The sequence below is a fragment of the Coturnix japonica genome, chromosome 3 (assembly GCF_054131305.1).
Source record: "Coturnix japonica strain WE chromosome 3, WE-NBRP24, whole genome shotgun sequence".
Taxonomy (NCBI): Eukaryota; Metazoa; Chordata; class Aves; order Galliformes; family Phasianidae; genus Coturnix; species Coturnix japonica.
The window spans coordinates 17,464,999-17,484,653 of NC_140665.1; the positions used below are offsets into that span (position 1 = coordinate 17,464,999).

The 19,655-nt window shown below is 39.2% G+C and overlaps 1 protein-coding gene across 19 annotated transcripts in view; it reads right to left on the reverse strand.

Moving 5' to 3' along the window:
• MAP4K3 (mitogen-activated protein kinase kinase kinase kinase 3) overlaps nucleotides 1–19,655 on the reverse strand; it is a 71,440-nt gene that overhangs the window by 30,165 nt on the left and 21,620 nt on the right. For 11 of the 19 annotated variants that reach the window (XM_085542884.1, XM_085542881.1, XM_085542873.1 and 8 more), the window contains 9 exons: nucleotides 17,761–17,803; nucleotides 17,144–17,216; nucleotides 15,188–15,319; nucleotides 12,759–12,821; nucleotides 12,604–12,685; nucleotides 12,378–12,488; nucleotides 10,467–10,542; nucleotides 9,130–9,188; nucleotides 6,605–6,667 (listed from right to left, as the gene is read on the reverse strand). In XM_085542884.1, coding sequence (XP_085399010.1) covers nucleotides 6,605–6,667; nucleotides 9,130–9,188; nucleotides 10,467–10,542; nucleotides 12,378–12,488; nucleotides 12,604–12,685; nucleotides 12,759–12,821; nucleotides 15,188–15,319; nucleotides 17,144–17,216; nucleotides 17,761–17,803 — 702 coding nt within the window. The remainder of the gene's footprint in view (nucleotides 1–6,604; nucleotides 6,668–9,129; nucleotides 9,189–10,466; nucleotides 10,543–12,377; nucleotides 12,489–12,603; nucleotides 12,686–12,758; nucleotides 12,822–15,187; nucleotides 15,320–17,143; nucleotides 17,217–17,760; nucleotides 17,804–19,655) is intronic. The other 8 variants (XM_085542885.1, XM_015856989.2, XM_085542879.1 and 5 more) reach the window with 1 other exon arrangement.

The window sequence follows — 19,655 nt, forward strand, 5'->3', positions numbered from 1 at the left end:
ATCCATCCCTCTCTGGTGCATTAACAGTACTTCTTTCAGATGGGGAGTCCTGGCAGAGAGCCTGAAAAGCCTTTAGCACATGAGGATGTGGAAAAAAAAAAAAAAAAAAGCAGAAAGGACAGCAAAAGTGCTTTTACAGCTCTGATATACATTTTAAGGGTAGCTCTCTGTTCTCATATATATTTTAACATCATCTTTTATATCAAAAAGAAAAAAACCACGATATTAACAGAATGGGTGGCAAAGTGAAGCACTCAAGCAATTGTGGAGGGCAGGCTAGTCAGAAAAAGCAGTGCCAACAGGCTGCAGACACTACTATCCAACAGATGTCGTATGGCATACAAATTTATTTCATTAGGCAGAATACAGAGAGCATATTGAAGCACCATCAACTTGGCATCTGTTGGGAGAATACTGATATAATTACACAGTATTTACTTCTTCCAAAGGCTCGCAATCCGCGTAAAGCCATTCCCCCCAAAAATGCTGTGTGCATTCACCATGAGAAATTAGTTATTCACCACCTAAGTTAGTAACAAATGATGCTATACAAATGATGGTACACAGCTCCTTTGCAGGTAGCATTTTAAAGGTCCCCTAATATCTTCTATAAACAGTTCTCTTTCAGCTGCAGTCTATATCAAAAGCACTCACAACAACGCTGAGGTATCCAAACTGTAAGAATAATAAATTTGGGCTGGACAACAACAACATGGGCTGACCTTTCAAACTATATTTTAAAAGTCAGGGGAAAAGCCTCGTATGAGATTTGCCAGTGCTCCAAGACAACAAAACACAAACCACCACTACTTCCAATTGCAGACTGAAGGGCCATCACTTAACAGGATGCTATGAAAGGTTGCTTTTTCACTTGGCAAAGAGCCCCAAGTCTTGCTTACAGCACCCTCAATTTTGCTTTCTAAATCTAAGCAGTAGTTTCCGCATGGGTGTTTCTACCACAGCTGTCAGCAGCACGTGACTGCTTCCATGAGCTTCCATACTTTCCCCAGTGCAAGTGGGATACTGTGGAAACAAGCAGTATATAATTACATGATGCAAAAGGATGCACAGATCAGAGGTTTAAATAAAAACTGCAGAGGAAAGCCCACTGCTGGCATTTCCTGAACCTTGAACACACCGACTTTTCAACCTTAGTACCGAATTTATCACACACATCTTCCTAGAATTAAACAAAGAAGCCCAAAACCACCAACAATTTACACACCACACAGTGCTTGACTATATATTATACAGCAACATCAGGAATACTAATACAAGAAAATAAGCAAACCCCCATAACACATAAAGAGCCTTTATCTGTCACCTAGCCTCACTGGAATTCCCTTTATGAAAAATGACATCTGCCAGAATTACTTATATTTAAATGCTCTAAGAGGACAAATGCTGTTTTTTATTCAGCTTACTATGATCCTATCAGCATTTGACTGTGATTAAAATAGGATATGTATATTTTTCTTCTCCTATCCTTAATCAAACTGCTAGCTTTCTTGTAGACTTTTAAAACACTGTTCATTTTCAACCAAAACGTGGGGTCAAGCAACTATTGCTAGAATTTACTCTCCTGTACTCTTGACAGATAAATGCTCAGAACTAGAAAGCTTTTAAAAAGTGCTACATTTTTTGTACCCTCTATTTCAAATGTATCTCATATTATAATTTCTTAAACCCTCTAGCTACATATTTAATACACACACAGCTAAGTACTCCACATACCATGCAAAGCCTCCAGAGCACAACTGCACTTGATTACAACAACCAACATAAGCCAATTTTAAAGCCTAACACAAACATGCTTCAACCAAAGTATTATTAGGTATGGATTCCCATTTGAAGAACAGAATATCATTAATTGCTAAGTGATGCACAAACTGATTTAACAAAGGCTATTACATTCTCCACACCTTAATGCAGCCCAATGACATTATTCATCTCCATGATTATTTGATGTTGATTATTTAACTAAAGTTCTTTCAAGAACAGACATTCACAGTAGAAGAATCTGAATGACTAGACAGACACTTTCCAAAAGAAGCTCAAGGCCTACAGCCAAATTAACAACCTTGCCATCAAAGACACAGTCCCAGATGTCTCTGCATTTAAGCTCAGGTTATTAAGGACCAACTCCTGAACCAAGGTAACTGGATACAAGACAAAATGCTATTTGCAGATGACAACTGCTTAGGGAAGAAAAGATAATACAAGGAGCAAGTGCTATTTCTTCACACAATTTTCCAGTCTATGGTCATATAAGACAAACCACACCTTTCAGAGTCATCTATAGTGCCAAGGAATCGATGACTACAAAAGTGTAAAGACTTCCTCAAAGTGAAGACAAATTTGAGGGAGGGTATGGCTATGCTATAAAATTCCCCAGGAACTACAAGAACTACAATATCTTCACCAGTTGAAGCTTCAAAAACTGGTATTTAATTTTCAGTAGAATTTCATGATGCTCATTACTTTGACACAGTATTCCTAATTAAGACTCTTGTTCCCCAGGGCTGAGCTGTACTAAAAAAATATATTTTTAGGTGTTCAGACATTCAAAAAGCAAAACTGAATGTATACAGGGAACCGTCAATTCAGCTACTTACCCCATCTGCTAACTGAAACTTTAGCCTATTAAGAAATAAAATACTTTCATAGAATCACATAATGCCTTGGGTTGGAAGAGCCCTCAAGGATCATAAAGTTCCAACCCCTCAACACATGAGGGGTTGCCAAGTGTTGGATTAAGTACTACACTGCATTGCCCAGAGCCCCATCCAACCTGGCCTTAAACACCTCCAGGGATGGGGCATCCACATCCTCTCCAGGCAGCCTGTGCCATCACCTCACCATCCTGTCAGTGAAGAACTTCCCTATGACACCTAATCTAAACCTGCTTTCCTTCAGTGTAAAACCATCCCCCCTTGTCTGGTCCCCATCTAGAGTAACAAAAATTAGAGGCTTTTAATCCCAAAACGTGCAGGGGAAAGAAATCTGAACTTTGAAGACTACAAAACACCTCTAGCCTGTTAACAAGAAGGAACACACACATCTGTTTCCCAATAAAGCAAAGTTCCTATCGTGCTGCTTCATAGAAGAGAACGCTTATTTTAAGAGAACTCTGTTATTAATGAGTAAGCTCAACTTTTAGTGCCTTCATCCCATTAAAAATGCATTCTTCAATTTCACTGGATGGCACAGAACACCACAAACTGATTAAATACATACTTCTTTTTTTTTTTGAACATGAGCACAAAAATGCCTCTCCGTGAGTGACCGAGCTCTTCCTGCACACTACTGCTATGTAGCCATAGTTCTCCTTTTCCCTGTGTTTCAGTTCTCTACACATTTTCCCTATGAGTATCCACTTCACACAAACAGCACTATTTCAAATCCATGTAATAGAACTCTGCTGTATGGCCTCAGTGAAAAAGGCAAACATCCACAACATTTTTAAACTGCTTCCTAGCAAAGAAATTCAACATCTCATCTCTTTTGCCAACGAAGAAAGTATCCAAAATATAAAAGGAGCAAAAAAGAGTTTAAAAATAAATAAATAAATAAAGTCAACCCCAAATTCTTGATCCCTCTGCACTTTTACCCTGGCTCCTGTTTATTTTCTCCTGGTGATAAGGACCACACACCATTTTATTATCCAAAGCAGAATAAAGCATGAAGGTTATTTGCAATCCAACTAATTGCTAGCTGTTATAACTCTAAAATAAGCACTACAAACAACTGTGAATAGTTAGTGTAACTTACAGTGAGGAGAAAAATGAACTAATCAAACCCCACTGGGCGAAGTTCATCATCTATATCAGTCACTCCTGTCTAATTTAATATTCCCCTCCCAATATTTCAATTTCTATGCCATAAAACATTAACACAGAAAAGCTATACTGAAACATTCCATTCTCAAAATTAACTGTTGCCAAAGACTATTAAAAATGATTACACCCAGAATAAGCAAATAAATAAATATAAATTAAATAAGACCAAATGTAGAAATGCATCTGGCAAGCACAATAGCAAGGACTGTACAATAACAGCAAAACCCTGACTGAATACTTTGCCAAACAAGTCCAAAATGAATGCCAAGTTCATAGCAACTGAAAACAACTTCAAGTTCCTTCCAACCTCATGGAGGTCAAACCAGCCCACCTCAAGCCAGAATGCAACACATCAAATTCAAGAGGCATGATACAATTCTCCTTCAAGTTGAATCTGATTGCAGCTCAATATATTCCATTTGCAAATTTGGAGGTAATGTTCTTAACATTGACTAAAAACAGTAAAAAGAAACCAAATAACTGCCAGAACTATCACCAATCTTGAAGCCTATTTTCAAATTCCTTTCTCACAAAGGGAAGTACAACTGCATATTTTTCCCTGTTCACAGGACTGCAATTAGCCAGTGTATCACAGCACATCCAACTTGCCATAAATTCAGCTTGCCATAATTTAAGTTCCATTTTGAACACTGTCGTGGTTTGAAACACAGCACGGTAATCTGATTTTCACCTTGAAGATGCATGTTCAGCACATTTAAATGAGCTGTCAAATCCTCCAAAAATGCTAAATCTGAGCCATTTTTCACCTTCAAGTTCTGGCATAAATTTTCCTTTTGATTCCATCAACTACTTGTTTTGTTCTGAAATTCATAAAGTCTTTTTTACATTTTACCCTGATTTAGCCCCCTTCCTTCAGATATGTAAAAACGTCACCATTATCAGCATTCACACTTACAAGGAACTCCCAGGACTGGCTATGATTCAAGCACTTCTTGATGTACAGTGCAGTGCTATTTCATCAAAGTGAGTTGCTGGTAGCAACTGCACCATTTTCTATTCATTTTATAAGGTTTTGTTTTGTTTTTATTAACCAACCATTGCCAGGTGCCTGTAGCTACACCAGATATGTCGACAAAAGTTAAAGAACATTGCTTTCATGTAGTTTTACTGCTTTGTACAAATCAAGAGATGAAGTTGTGTCTTTTAATGGCCATTTCTTCAGTGGCATTGTATTTGTTACCACCACCTCTAACTAACAAACACAGCAAGTTGAGCCGTATCCATAGCATCAGTACATCTATCTATCATCAAAATGTAAGACCTCAAATTAGCAGCTTTGTTCCCCAAATTCATTTCAAAATATTCAAAAACCTGCCCTGGGGACACTTTTATGTACAACCTGCCATAGGGAACCTGCTGGAACGGGGGGTTGGACCACATGATCTCCAAAGATCCCTTCCAACCCCTGGGATAGAAAAAAAAATAACCTGGAAGAAGTTGCACATTTTTCTTGAGACATTACATATTTGAGGTTATTGCTGAATGCATTTTTAAATACAGCCAAAACATTTTAAGGGCAATAATTTTGGTCCTGCTATGCCCTCTCATGATTGTAACATTAGTACTACACCAGCTTTAGTAAAGTAATCGTTTCTCAAAGGGAAGAAAGGACAGTTTAGTTGGCAGACACGCTGCCACTGGCCCCTCAGGCCCACGGACTGTAGATTAACATCATAGGAAACAACACCAAAAGGAATGTCAAAAAAGCATCAAATGAAAAAAATAAAAGCCAAGATGAAAAAAACTTGAAGCAAAAGAAAACAAGAAAGCACCCCCAGAACTAAAGCAATTGCACTCACACTGAGAAACCAAAGCTTCTGTTTCACAAACTACTTTGAAATATTTTTCTGTCAAGCAAAGCTACATGAAATTCCTTCCGAGAATGGAAAAGAGAGTGAAAGCTCCCAGTAATTACAGTGTTGGAAGATACGAGGCACATTAAGCCAAGCGAAGCCAAAACCAGAAATCCAAAATAAAACCCAGTGCACTGAAAAAGACAAAACAAGACATTCCCAAACAGCTCAGTTCTCCATCTTCCCCTGCAGTATGCCTACATTAAGCAGCTCACAAATCAAAGCAAGCCACTGAAACAAAGCTCTTCATCTAACACAGAAAGCTTGTGGGTTTTTTTCCACCATATAGGAAGATGTCAGAGTCAAAAGTCTTTCTTCTGAAACAATGCAATGCCTAAAGAGCAAAGGAATGAGTAAACTCACTTCCTATGGTAACTTTTGTACTGCAGTTTTTTTTAGCAGTGTGGTAGCAGAATATTTGGAAACTGTATCAGAGTACAAATGGTGCCAAATGCCATTGCAAACACTCAGGACCCTGCTGTCTGTTACTTCTATCAAGTTTATATCCATTCTGTAACCTAACTACTATCTGGAGAACTTAGATATTTAAGTTTATATCATTTTACAGTCTTTCAGGGGACTATTTAAAGGAACTACCAAACAAAACTACCATTATCGTTCTTTCCTATTTTTCAATGACTAAAAAATTACAGTCATGCACTGTAAATGACTGCATAACACTGAGCCCCTTCTACAAAAGCAATTAAACCAAACATGAACATGCATTAAATATTTGCAGTACTACATGTCTTAAGAATTCCCTTCTACATTACAATGGCTTTTACACAGATGAGAACACCAGCACAACAACAGGACAAAACACAAGCTCTGAAAAAAGTAAAACAAGGACAAAACCAACACTGACATAGAAAGGCATAAGATGCAAAATACCAGGTTAGATCTTGCAGTGTAGTATATGTCTTCTGTATTGTCCAAAAAATCGCTACTGTCAGGCTGTTCATTAGATAAGAGATCAAGAAACTCACGTTATTTACATTGTCACTGAAAGCCAGACACAGATAAAGGGAAACTTTTTAGTAAAAAGGAAAAAGCAATTTGTTAGTTGAAGCTCAAACCACGTTAGAGCAGTTCGGGGGGGATAAAGCACAGCAAAAGGTACCGTCCCATCACCAAACACTACTGAATCACACCAGAATAACAGCACTGTTCATTGCCTAAGCTGTGGTACTGGGTGACAGACTACCACAGTGAGAGGTGGGTATGCACCAGGTTAAAATTGAAGTGCATCACCAACATCATGCAGCAGTTGTCCAGTCCTTTGGCTTGAGTAATCATACTCTTAGGTCAGTTAGCACAAAGATTAAGCATGTTTTAGCGAGACAAAAGCAAAAGGGTCAGAAGAACTGCTTTAATTTTAAAGAGATCAACGTTGTTGTTGTTGAAGGAAGAAATACCATCTCTTGCCCCTGCTTCCATTCAGTCTTTCCCCACTAGATCCATTCCTCAGAAAGATCTCATCTGCTTTTTCTGTGCCAATTTGAGTTTCCCTGTTTCCACATGTTTTGTCTTTGTTTTAGAGACTGAACATCATCGCTCTCAAAATCCCAATCTCTCTCTACCAGCAGTTGTAATAATCGACAACTCTCGTAACTCCCAGCCCACAGTGACAAGAACAGCTACTGACAATACAAACATTTGATGTAAGCAGTTATGCTGCTTTTGTTGTATTTTTTTTAAAGGAACTATTTCTTGCTTGCAGTGGCATTTCCAAATATGTCACAGCAATTCTCTGACAGACGAACTGATGATTGTTCCATAATTGGGCATTCTTTGCCATTCACACTTACACTGACAACAAACTTGTACACTAGTACTAAAGAAAAACTCCTGCCAGGTCATCAAACAATCTATTGATACTTTGATAAAAAACGCCTTAAAATAAACACATTTTTATCTCAAATGGACAGATCGCGTCTGCTTGCTTCATTTCAATATGGGCAGCGTGACTGATAATCTCCACAAGCAGATAAGGCAAGAATTGGAATACACAAACTGAAAGGAATACAAAACAGCAGAATTTCCAGAGTCAATCTGGACAGTTCAAGCCTCTTCTTGCAGCAGCAAGGGCTTCCAAAGGGTCCAAAGTGCACAGGTCGTGGTTGTCAACAGCCACTGTGGAAGAAGGTTCCAATTTCTCTTTCCCAATACCTGCCAAAGAAGTGCTCTCAGAAGTGCTTCCTTTAACCTCCATGGAAAATCTCTACCTTGTTTCACACACACATCTACAGCTAGGACCCCTAATGCAGTTACATAAATGTCTAAATACTGTATCTAAAATCACGTGACATCCTGAATGCGACTGGGTAAATTGTTCTCAATTATACTCCAGAAATTGCAGACTACCTGCCCAGCCAGTTGCAGAAGAGCAATACTGTGCACAGCCTCACACACCCAGAGCCACCTGGCCCACTGACAAAGGACAGGGCACTGTGAAAGAGATATAAACACCGCTACAGAGCCATACTAAGGCAATAAGCATCAGAAATCCCACTTGTGGTCTGAAGACTATGGAAAAAGAAGTACATGCCCAGCTACCAACCTATTCCTAGGAAAGATGGCAACTCCAGGAGCTCAGCTGATGTACCTTTCGCCTAAATTAATAAATCAGCGTATTTACATTATTACTTGCTTTATATAAACATAGAGAACACAGTAGTCTGCAGTAAGGGAGCAAAGAAGTGCTCTTTTTAACTAGGAATGTAAAGAAACCACCAAAGTGTACAAACACAGAAGGCAACAGCCTCCATAGAAGAGGAATTTACTGCAGTGGTGTGACACAGCACAAACACCTTTACTCACACTGAGTTCTCATACACCTTGTACTGGCAGACCTATCCATAGGAGAAAAACCATCAGCACTATATTGTTACACAGAACAGCAACTCAACCAGACTCAGTGTGTTTCAGATGGGATCCTGAGCTACAAAAAGTTAGTTTGCATGGGAAAACAAAAAAAAAAAATAATAAACCAGCAAAAATCTATTTTTAAATGTATTCTATATCTTCCCAGGCTCTTAATTTTATGATTATTTCTATTAGTTATCACTGTCAATATGAGCACGTGAGAGATAAGAATGTGAGTACACATACAGAGCAATTCTATAACTAAAACAGTAGGGGAATTATATATTTGGCAACAAAGTGTAAAAGACAGAGAAAACCCATACATCACATAGCACATACATCACACCTGGCAAAGGCCACAAATAAAGGGTCTGGCTGCAGAGGGTAATGGCACCAAATAATTCTGGACTAGTATGTTACCACTTACTGGGAAAACTGCTATGAATTTTAGCAGTGCTAAGAAAGCACACAATACATCTTAGATTCCCCTGCTCTGTGGATATTTGCAGAGAATAATGTACAGTGCACTGCACATCTTGCTTGTTACTCACAAATTCATGATGTGGCTCTGTTTCTTTCCTCAAGGGTGGATCAAATTTGACTTGACCAACTAAAACGGAGAAAAGGAAAACAAATTAGACAGTGATTAGACAACACTTAACTCCAAAGGTTAACAGAAGTAATTCAGTTTAATGAGTATATCATATGTCCACTGATGGAAACATTTGACACACAGACACAAACTTGTGCCTGCTAGAAAGTAACAGGCATAGAAACTACTCTCAGGAAAGGGAGCACAATCATCATTAAAAGGATCAGGATAAGAATTCAGCAAATAGGACAGTGAAATGCCTTCCTTAAGGAAGTAACATAGCTGCCATGTACAGGAAAAAAAACATCAATTTTGTGAATTCACTTTTGGATCTGTTCTTCTGGAGTCTCATTAGCACTAAAGAGAATTGATTCAACTTCAGGGGAAGTAAGCATCACTTTCTCTTTGGCAGGTACACTTCCCCTCTATTTTAGCCTAAAAAAACACAACTGAAGCTGCCAGTAATGCTTTAATTTAATTCAAGCAAAGGAATGACTACAACTTGGGGACAGAGTCCCTTTCTTATGGCCAGTGATCAACTTCCTCCCTTCTCGATTCCTATATGTCTGTTTCAACTCAAAACCCAAAACATCAAACATAGTAAGTTAAGGAAGAAAAAGCTCTCTCTGCGATTTTGTCACCCAACATAATCTGGCACCACACGGAATATCCTTGCTGGTCTGGGACATGGGGCTATAGCAGCCAGCTCTCAGAATAGCTCAGGTTGCATCCCATTCAATTAAGATAAGGTAATAGTAAGACTTGTTAAAGTACTGACAAGGATGTATCCGAATATTTTACATAAATATTTTGTGTAGTCATCTGGAAACCTAAATCTGTAGGTAAAATATCACTTTTTTATTTTACTGCACATCAATTAAAATGTTTCCAAGTATGTAAAATACCCAGAATATCAGTCAAAATTTTCATAACACCATAAAACCATTTGAGCTGGAAGGGATCTCTAAAGGCCACCTAGTCCAACCCCCCACTGCAATGAACAGGGACACCTCCAGCTCCACCCAGAGCTCAGAGCCCATCCAGCCTGACCTTGAGTGTCCCCAGGGATGGAGCATCCACCACCTCTCTGGGCAACTTGCACCAGTGTCTCACCACCTTTATCATAAAGCACATTTACTTATAACCAGTCTACAAATCCCCTCTTTTAGTTTGTAACCATTTTCCATTATCCTATCGCAAGAAACCTGGATAAATAGTTTGTCCCCTTCTTTCTGATAGCCTCCCTTCAGGTGAATATCAACAATTAATTGCAGAACGTCATCAGCATGTGCTTACAGTTTATTTCAGAGCGCGTCTTTTCTTCTCTCACATTTCTACTCGTCGAATGAATTCTATGAGGCACAACAAGAGGCTAGAAAACAAAAATAAAATACTTCAAAATATATTTCACTTGAAACAATACTGCACATTTTTTTTAAAGCACATTATTTTAGCATAGCATCAACAAGGAAAATAAGTGGAAACCAATAATAATGCTTTGTTATGTTAAGTTAAAATTATTTGGAGACATTTCCCCTGAAAGCAGCTTCAATTTCAGTGCAAGTATTTCTAAACACTGGGTTTGAGCAAGTAAAGACAATGCTGATCAACAATTGCTTTTTCTCATGTTAACAGTTCCTTCTTGTGCCTTTCAGTTTACTGGTATTGTCAGCATCCAAAATAAGTAGTAATACTAACTCAGACTTGTCGATGGTATTTTCCTTTGTTTAGATACCCTATTTACTTCTACTTACAGAATGAAGTATCATGAACTTTAAGATCTCACTTGCTTTTCCTCAACCCTGTTGGATCCTCTCTCTCCCCTCCATATCCACTGTTGCAAATTCTTTTAAAAACCATAACATGAGGTTTCTTAGCAAGACTACAAGACCAACTGTCTGCTATATACAATCAGGCCCCAGAATTACTAACATAAATCCTAAAACTCAGTTATGAGAAGGCCTTCTGTGAATAAGTCTTAATATCTAGGAAAAAAAATACTCTCCACAACATCACCACAAGTAATCTATGAGAACTGCACATTTGCTACATTTCTGTTTTGAATATATGGTAGCAGAACAATTTTTAAAGTAATCTGACACAATGGGGTCAGATATTTGATACAAACTTTGCTTTTATAAATACTAATTCTAATCTTCATTTGGCAGCCTTTATCTACAAAGCAATGGAAAAGAGCTTTAAGTGGTTCACAAGGAGTCATGAATCATGAAATCTTATCTGAAAGCATTAATCCCCTCCTGTTTTCATCACACGCAATTTCCTTGCTATATATTAGAATTTTACATACATACCATAGTGTTTCACCTCACTTCTACATTCACTACTTTTCCGAAGCTGGATGGGCTTCAGGACTAAATGTATTTTTCTCCCGTATACCTCACAGGCACGTGTTTGGTTTTGGAACTTGTGCCAGTCCTCCACTTCTGCCGTCCCAGTTTGTCTGTTTTGCATTTTTAAAATGGCCTGATAGATATATAGCTCAAAATGCAACTCAAGGTCTGATCTGATTTTCCACTTAAGTATTTCAAACACAGTGCTGAAAGGTTGCTTACTCATAATCCTCTGCTGAAAGGCATTGCTCACTTGCTCAGTGTGCGTGAGCATTTGTAACACCAGTGTCATGAGCCAGGTTTTAGCAGGGGAGGACAGGCATTTTTGCCTTTGCAGTATTATTTTCCAAGTTCCTTGCATCCTGCCACAGATGTTCACTGATATTCACACTGTGCTACATGCAGAATCTGCCCTCACGCTTCCTTTTCCTTGTCGACAGAATTACTGGAAGTAGCCAAATCCTCATTCCTCTGTCGTAAGGACAGAGTCCTCAACTCACCTTGAAAGACCTATGCTGACAACAAATCAATAGAAGCAGCAGGCACCCGAACTGTGCTTGAGGACAAAGGAATGTAGGTTAGCTTCCAATACAACTGCCATTTTGGTGCAACTTTACGCACAGAACAGATCTCAAGAGCAGTCAAAGCCAAAACATACAGTGTTAAGGCTCAAACATAAGCACTTTCCTCTCTGCAACCTTTTCGGTTATCATCGTAACCACCACAAGAGTCACTGTCACAGGAAAATGAAGGACAGTTGCCAGCAGATACAATGGTTTATTTATAAGGGAGCTAACCATTTAGTTTTATTGGAAAACAAATCCAACCTGATTCTGTAGATACAGCATATTCTTACCTCAGGATCATCATCATCAAAGTCATGGTAAGTGGAATGATCAGGATTATTCATTTTATCCAAAAGTTCAATAGCAAGACTTCGATTTAATGGCTGAGTAACAAAAGGATGCTGGAAGACAAAACAAAGAAGAAACAGATTAAAATTCCGAACAGCCATATTAAGTGTATTTCCATTTTATAATTTACAAAAAAGAAAAGTTAAGGAAAACTAAACAAATTTATACCTGTAGTAATTTTTCAGCTGTGGGTCTTTTTTTAGGATTTTTTGTAAGTGCCATTTTCACAAAATGATGGAAACTATTGGACCTGTAAAATGAAATGGTAAAATCAGCCCCGTGAAATACATGATCATTATCGACTGAAACAGAGAAGTGCTTACCATTTCATTTTGTCCTTTAGTTTAGGAGGCTGGAAGTTGCTTTTTGTCATTAGAAAAAGTGCTCTGAAAGAGAAAAAAAAAATAATTTAAAAAAAAAATATATATATATATACATGCATGCAAACACAAAATTAGTACAGACATTATTTTGCTAGCAGTTAGTCCAGTTTAAGAGATGCTACCAGGACAACACTGCTTATTTATGCACTAAAAAGAGTTAATTGCTGTAGTAGGAGGTCTTCCCACAACAGAACTGCTTATAAACTCCACGTTGAAAGTCTGAAATAAAAAACTAAGGATCTTTTGACTAAATTTCAAGATAAATGACACAGAAACAATACAGTTAACAGTTGTAGGTGGTGCCTGAGCTGCAGTTTTAAACGCTTCAGATGGTTCTTAGTTGGCCGCATGGTAAAAGCAATGTCGTTATTCTGGGTCCTTCACTGTTAGATGATGCAGATTTGGAATGGCATTTATTAGAGGATGATTATGATATAACGTAACATGTAGATATGGAATCAGGAAAGCCAAGGCACAGATCAAAATGCACTCGGCAAGGGATGTGAAAAATAACAAGGAATTCTACCAGTGACATACATGGAGAAGGCTGAGGTATTTAGTTCTTTGCCTCAGTTCTCCCTGCAGACCACCCTGCAGACCAGGCTTTGCACGCCTCTCACATCGCTGAACCTCTAGGTGAGGGCTAAGAGACCAAAATCTCTCCCACTGGAAGTCAAAAGCAAGTTTGAGACTGCGCATGTACAGGTTTATGGGGCCCGATGACATGCATCCCAGAGACCTGAAGGAACTGGCTGAGAAGATGGAGAATGGCTTGGTACTATATCTGAGAAGTCATGACTGACAGGTGAAGTCACTGGTGACTGGAAAAAGAGAAACATCACTCCACTTTTAATGCAAGGAAGAAAGGAAGATTCAGGTAACTAAAAGCCTCTATGCCTTTGAGTATCAAGAAACGAATCCTCCTGGAAGAGGTTTTAAGGGATACTAGGGACAAGCAGGTGATCCAAGGCAGCCAGCACAGCTTCACCAAGGGTAGATTGTGCTTCACTGCTCTGGTGCCCTTCTATGATCAAGTGACAGCATTGGTGATACAACGAAGGGCAACTGATGTTGTCTACCTGAACTTGTGCAAGGCCTCTTACAAGGCATCATAATCACATCCTTATCTCTAAAATGAAGAGATATGGGTTTGAAGGTTGGGCTACTCTGAGGATAAAGAATCGATTGGAAGGCTGCATCTAGAGGATTGTGGCCAATGGCTCTAAGTCCAGGTGGAGGCTGGTCACAAGTGGTGTCCCTCTGAGGTCCATCTCGGGACCAGTGCTCCTCAACATCTTTATCAATTACAAAGGTGATGGAATTGCATGTGCTCTCAGTAAATTTGCTGATAACACCAAGCTTAACAGTGCAGCTGACAAAACAGAAGGGATGCCATCCACAGGAACCTGAACAAGCTCTAAAGGTAGGCCCACAGGTACGTAATGAAGTTCAACAAGGTCAATAGCACAGCCTTGCACCTGGGCTGGGGAAATCCCAGATACATTTACGTTCTGGGAAAATAACTCACTGAGAACAGCACTGCCAAGAAGGACTTCAGGATCCTGGCAGATGAAATACTTAACACGAGCCAGCACCGTGTACTTGCAGTCTGGAAGGCCAACGTCATCATCCTTAATTGCATCAAAAGAGGGATGGCAGCAGGGCAAGGGCTGTCCTTCTCTACTCTGCCCTTGTGAGGCCCCATATGGAATACTGCCACCAGGTGCAGGGCCTCCAGCAAAAGAAAGGTGCAGAGCTGTTGGAGTGGGTGCAGAGGAAGGCCATAAAGGTGCTCAGAGGGCTGGAGCACCTCTTGCATGAAAAAAGGCTGAGGGAGTTGGACTTGTTCAGCCTGGAAAAGAGAAGACCGGGGAGACCTCACTGCAGTCCTCCAAATACTTAATGAGAGCTTACATGATGGAGACTGACTTTCTTTGGTTGGTTGTTTTTTGTTTGTTTTATTAAACAGTCTGATGGCAATAAGACAAGGATGAATCTTTTTAACCTGAAAGAGGAGAGACTCATATTACACATTACTGGAAATTTTTAACTGAGAGACTGGTGAGGTGCTGGAATAGGCTGTCAAGAGAAGCTATGGATGCCTCATACCTGGGGGTGCCCAAGGGCAGGTTAGATAGGGCCCTGGGCAGCCTGAGCTGGCTCCTGATTTAGTGGCTGGCAGCCCTGCTAGTGGCAGGGGAGATAGAATTAGGGGATATCTGAGGTCACTTCCAACTCAGGCCATTCTATAACTCTCTGAAGAACATCCCTGCAGCAGCCCCAGACATCACATATGTACAGGGCCAGCTATTTCAAATGGATAATTTACAAAGCTGAGTTTATACATTTAACTTTAACCCCTTACTAACCTCATTGGATGCAGGTCAAACATCGGAGGCTGAAGTTCAGCAAGCTCTATAGCAGTTATTCCAACTGCCCACAGATCACAGAGCTGGTTATAGCCACCTTTTCTTTCTACTGCAGCAACTTCTGGTGCCATCCTACACAGTAGAAGACATTTTATGTGAGATACAGTTCTCATTGCAAATCAAATATCCTTCCGTACGCAGCCATAATTCCTCAACAGCTCTCAATACACTGCATATACATTTGTATTTGCTTGTGTGTATATATAGGCATGCACACAAATGCATATATACACACACACACTCATGCATGCGTGTGCATGTAAAAAAGTATATAACATATACATTTACTGCAAAAATTCACCCTGTGGATCACAATATTTAGAAACTACCAGGCTTTTCCCTAGTTCTCTTTCCAGTGAATAAACATTGTGGTACTTGTGTATTCAGCTGAAAGCAGTGATAGGTAAATAATTCCCAAGTTAGAAATCCTCCTTCTCTGTAGCAAGCATGCAATTTTCCTCCATAATCTTCCTGTAAGTAAACAGGAAAGAAGTGGATGAAACCAATCTGTCTTAAACTTTTACAGGAACACAAGGAATCTCCAGACTATCAAACAGCTTAGAGTATAATTATTCTACAACGATAACATGCACCTATAAGGTGCACTCAAACTTTCATGCTCATTACAACTTCTTCTCCACAGTCTCAACAGATCTCCTTACTTGCTTCCTTCCACTCCCAAATCTGAGAAGACTTTCTATGGAATACCAATGCATTTTGTAAGTATTTAACTGATGTAAGCTTTATGGTAAGGTTATGGCATGTCATTTGAGGACCCTGGTGCAATTTGGAAGTTACAGAGCCATCCAGGTCAGAACTCAAGCCACCCAGACATCTTACGCAGGAAACAGAGCAACAAAATCAATTACGCAATCACTACTGATGGGTGTTTGTGCTACTCAGAACGGGAAGTGAATCTGTGACTTGGCATGACTTATACTAAGAAAAATGCTAAAAATTCTGTGCTGTAATCTGTTTCAAAGACTGAACATTTGAATGTGGCTTTTTACCACCAACACATTTTCCTTGTATTTACTATGCTGCCACGTAACAGAACTTTGAGCATCTTTCTAGGAAACATAGAAACTGCTACTTTTACAGTGAAAAATGAGCATCACGTACTTCAAGAGCAAAAAGGGAACAATCACTTTCAGTACTAAGAGAGCAGAAAACAAAAAGCTGAACTTCAGAAAAGATAAATTACACCAACTATTTACTGAGGGAAGAATAAAGATACAGTACAGCTGATAAAAACTTAATTTTGTATTCAGTTGGGCTTCTTTGCTTTAGTTCTTGCTTGAAAACAACAAAAAACCATAGTTTAGAAGAAAGTATTTCATAAACAGCAAAGGAATCCACAAAGACAAATGAATGAAACTTATTATCAACTGAAGAGTTACAGAGCAGAGTTATATGGGGGAGAGGAGAAGAAATGTAAGACACCAAAATGGAAACTGGGAAGAAAAAAAATTCAAGATCACAGTTAAAAACATATAAAACTGCGGACATACTTAAAACCAGACTAAACTGTAATCCATTAGTCAATAGTAATAGCAGCACACAGACGGGATCATAGAATCACAGAATTGCTCAGGTTGGAAAACACCTTCAAGATCATCAAGTCCTACCACAACCTAACCAACACTACCCTAACAACCCTCTGCTAAATCGCGTCCCCAAGTACCACATCTAAATGGTTTTCAACATTTCAGAGTTTTTGAATGATTTAACTAATGCTCAGCTGCATTAGGATACAGCACTAAAACAAAGACACAATCCCACAAACATCAGCTTTTAGTGATGAGTCTTCCCAGAAAGTTTGTGGCATGCTTTTAACATACATGTTTCAACAGATTGATATATGCTACATATATATTGATGACAAAACACAATTACCAATATGGGGTGCCAATGAACGATTTCCTTTTGGCAATTGTAGCTGTTATCTGCGCAGATACTCCAAAATCAGCTATAAAAAAAAAGATCAATAATAAAGATAAATAAATAAATAAAAGCAAATAATGGAAACTTGATGCATCTCAGATGCTTCCGATTAACCCCTCTCAGCTGCTTACCAAACATGCAGGTCCCTCTCATTAGGGCAAGAAACCAAAAGGACAGCACAGAAGTTCTCACAACTACAAGCACTTTTTTAATAAGATAAAATACATAATTTAATATCACTTAAGTAGTTGTTTAAGGTAGTTTTAAAAAGTATAGAACTCTAGATGGTACGTTTCATAAAAGTTTTTTTTCAAAACTTTGATTTGAATTTCACCCCACCTTTGCAACTTCAGGAAGTTTTACTTATGTGTTGCAAAACCAGACTCCAATTACTCCTAAGACAATAATTTGGTGCTGCTGAATTAGATCTTACCAGCAAGAGAAAAAGAACCCTGACATGTGCTAATTCCTTACATAACAAACCCTTACGTAATCAGGCAAAATCAGTAAGGTTTTGTTTTCAGACTACACACCATCTATGGTTATGAACAGGTTGTTTATTAACTTACCTAATTTTACATGCCCATTATCCGTTAAAAGAATGTTTGCTCCCTTAAAAAAAGAAAAACAAGTGTACTGGAATTAAAACATGCAGATTTTGTGTGATGCTGTATCAAAACCAATTATGTGATATCTGACAGCAAACCAGCAGTGAGAAGGTAAACCAAAGTCTGTACATTTGAGAAATCTGTAGCATTACCGAGGAAATGTCTGTGGAATTAATAACTTGCCCCTCTATTATATAGAGAAACTTAGATATCCAGTATATCTCACGAATGTTAAGTTTAGTATTCTTTAGGCCACAGTATTACAAAGTTCCCCATTGTACACAAAGCTCTCTCAAACAGAAGAATTATGATGATTTGCTTATGAAGATGAATTCATACTTTCTTTTTTCTGACTGAAAGGAAATAGGAACTCTAAAGGTCACAACGGAAGTAATTTGATTTTCTTTTCAGAAGCCGGAGCTGGTTTTGTCTCCTTTCAGGGCCAAGATAATTATAGCCTTAAGGACCTCCCTTGATATTCCAGTGTTTTAACAGAACTATTTCTGTCTGCATGCAGCAGAGATTCTGTTGGCGCTCTCTCTGGAGAGCACAATGCTGCATGGCTACATGCACCACTTCCAGAAGCAGCTCAATAACCCCAAGCGGTAGCTGGTGCCATGAAAATGCCACAAGAAGGAACTGGGAGAGCAAGACTGCTCTAAAGGCGGCAATCAGCTCCAGGCAGTACCAAGCAAGGGCTAGAGCTGGCCAAACAGAACTGGGCAGCACTACAGCTGCCAGCCCTGCCCACAGGCTGGACAGAAAGGCGGCATGCAGGGCTTTCCATACAGCTGCATTCATAAAGGTAGGGGGTTGCACAGGGAAGAAGTCAGGTCTGCAGTCATGCTCCAGCTAGAAGGCTTACTTTGGCAAATGCTGCACAATACAGTTAATGAGCCTCATAAATGGAGCTGGGTAAATAGTGTGACGGCCCAGTTAACGTGCTCTTGACCTTGTTCACCTTTCAAGACTAACAGAACAGATACACTAAATACATAACCTAGCTACTGAGGGAAGTTAATGTAACTTTGTAGTCAGGAGAGCTGCAGATGAAGATAGTATTTTTCCATGCTCACGTTTCTTTTCATTTTTGTTTTAAAAACCCAAACTTCAAAATTTATATCAGCCGAGTTCTGCTTAGAAATGCCTACCTATGCACTGCAGCCTAACAAGCATCATTTCTCATCCTACCAAGTATGATGAACATTGTTCAAGCTTAATGTCCAAATTCATCTCTCATTCAGAAATTACTCTCCTGGTGGCACAAAACCCAAGTACCCTCCTGCAGACAACAAGGATGACTCAGGGCTCACCAGTACTAAAGCGCCTACAGTTGAAGCTACTGTGCACTACTGCATCCCCAGTTTGAAAGAAATACAAGCCAGATAAACAAAAATGCACGCACAACACAAAGGAATACAGTAATTTGCTGACATATTTCCAGGAGGGTGGCTTGCCAAACTAAAGCTGGAACCCAAGCAAGGAACAGTTTGGAAATGCAAACAGTAGGTAATAAAACTCCAGGGACAAAAAGTCAACAGGAAGTATCAGAAGGAAACTATTAACAGAGAGCATAATAGTATGAGCAAGCCACCTTTGATACAGCTTTGTTGAGATGACGGTTTAAGGAAGTCGGTGCTAAGAGCCTGATTTGTGGCACTCTCTAATTTTAGTATGTGAAGGAGGAGACAAGGAGCACAAGGAAGAGCAGCCACTGCCTGCAATCTGCTCGCCAAGAAAAGAAGCAAGAAGCCAAGCAAAAGTTCTGTTTACTTGCTGGTTCAGTCAGAAGGGTACACCAAGCTTCTCAGAAAGGTGTGTGGAAAAGACCAAGCCTTTCCTTCTGCACAGAACAC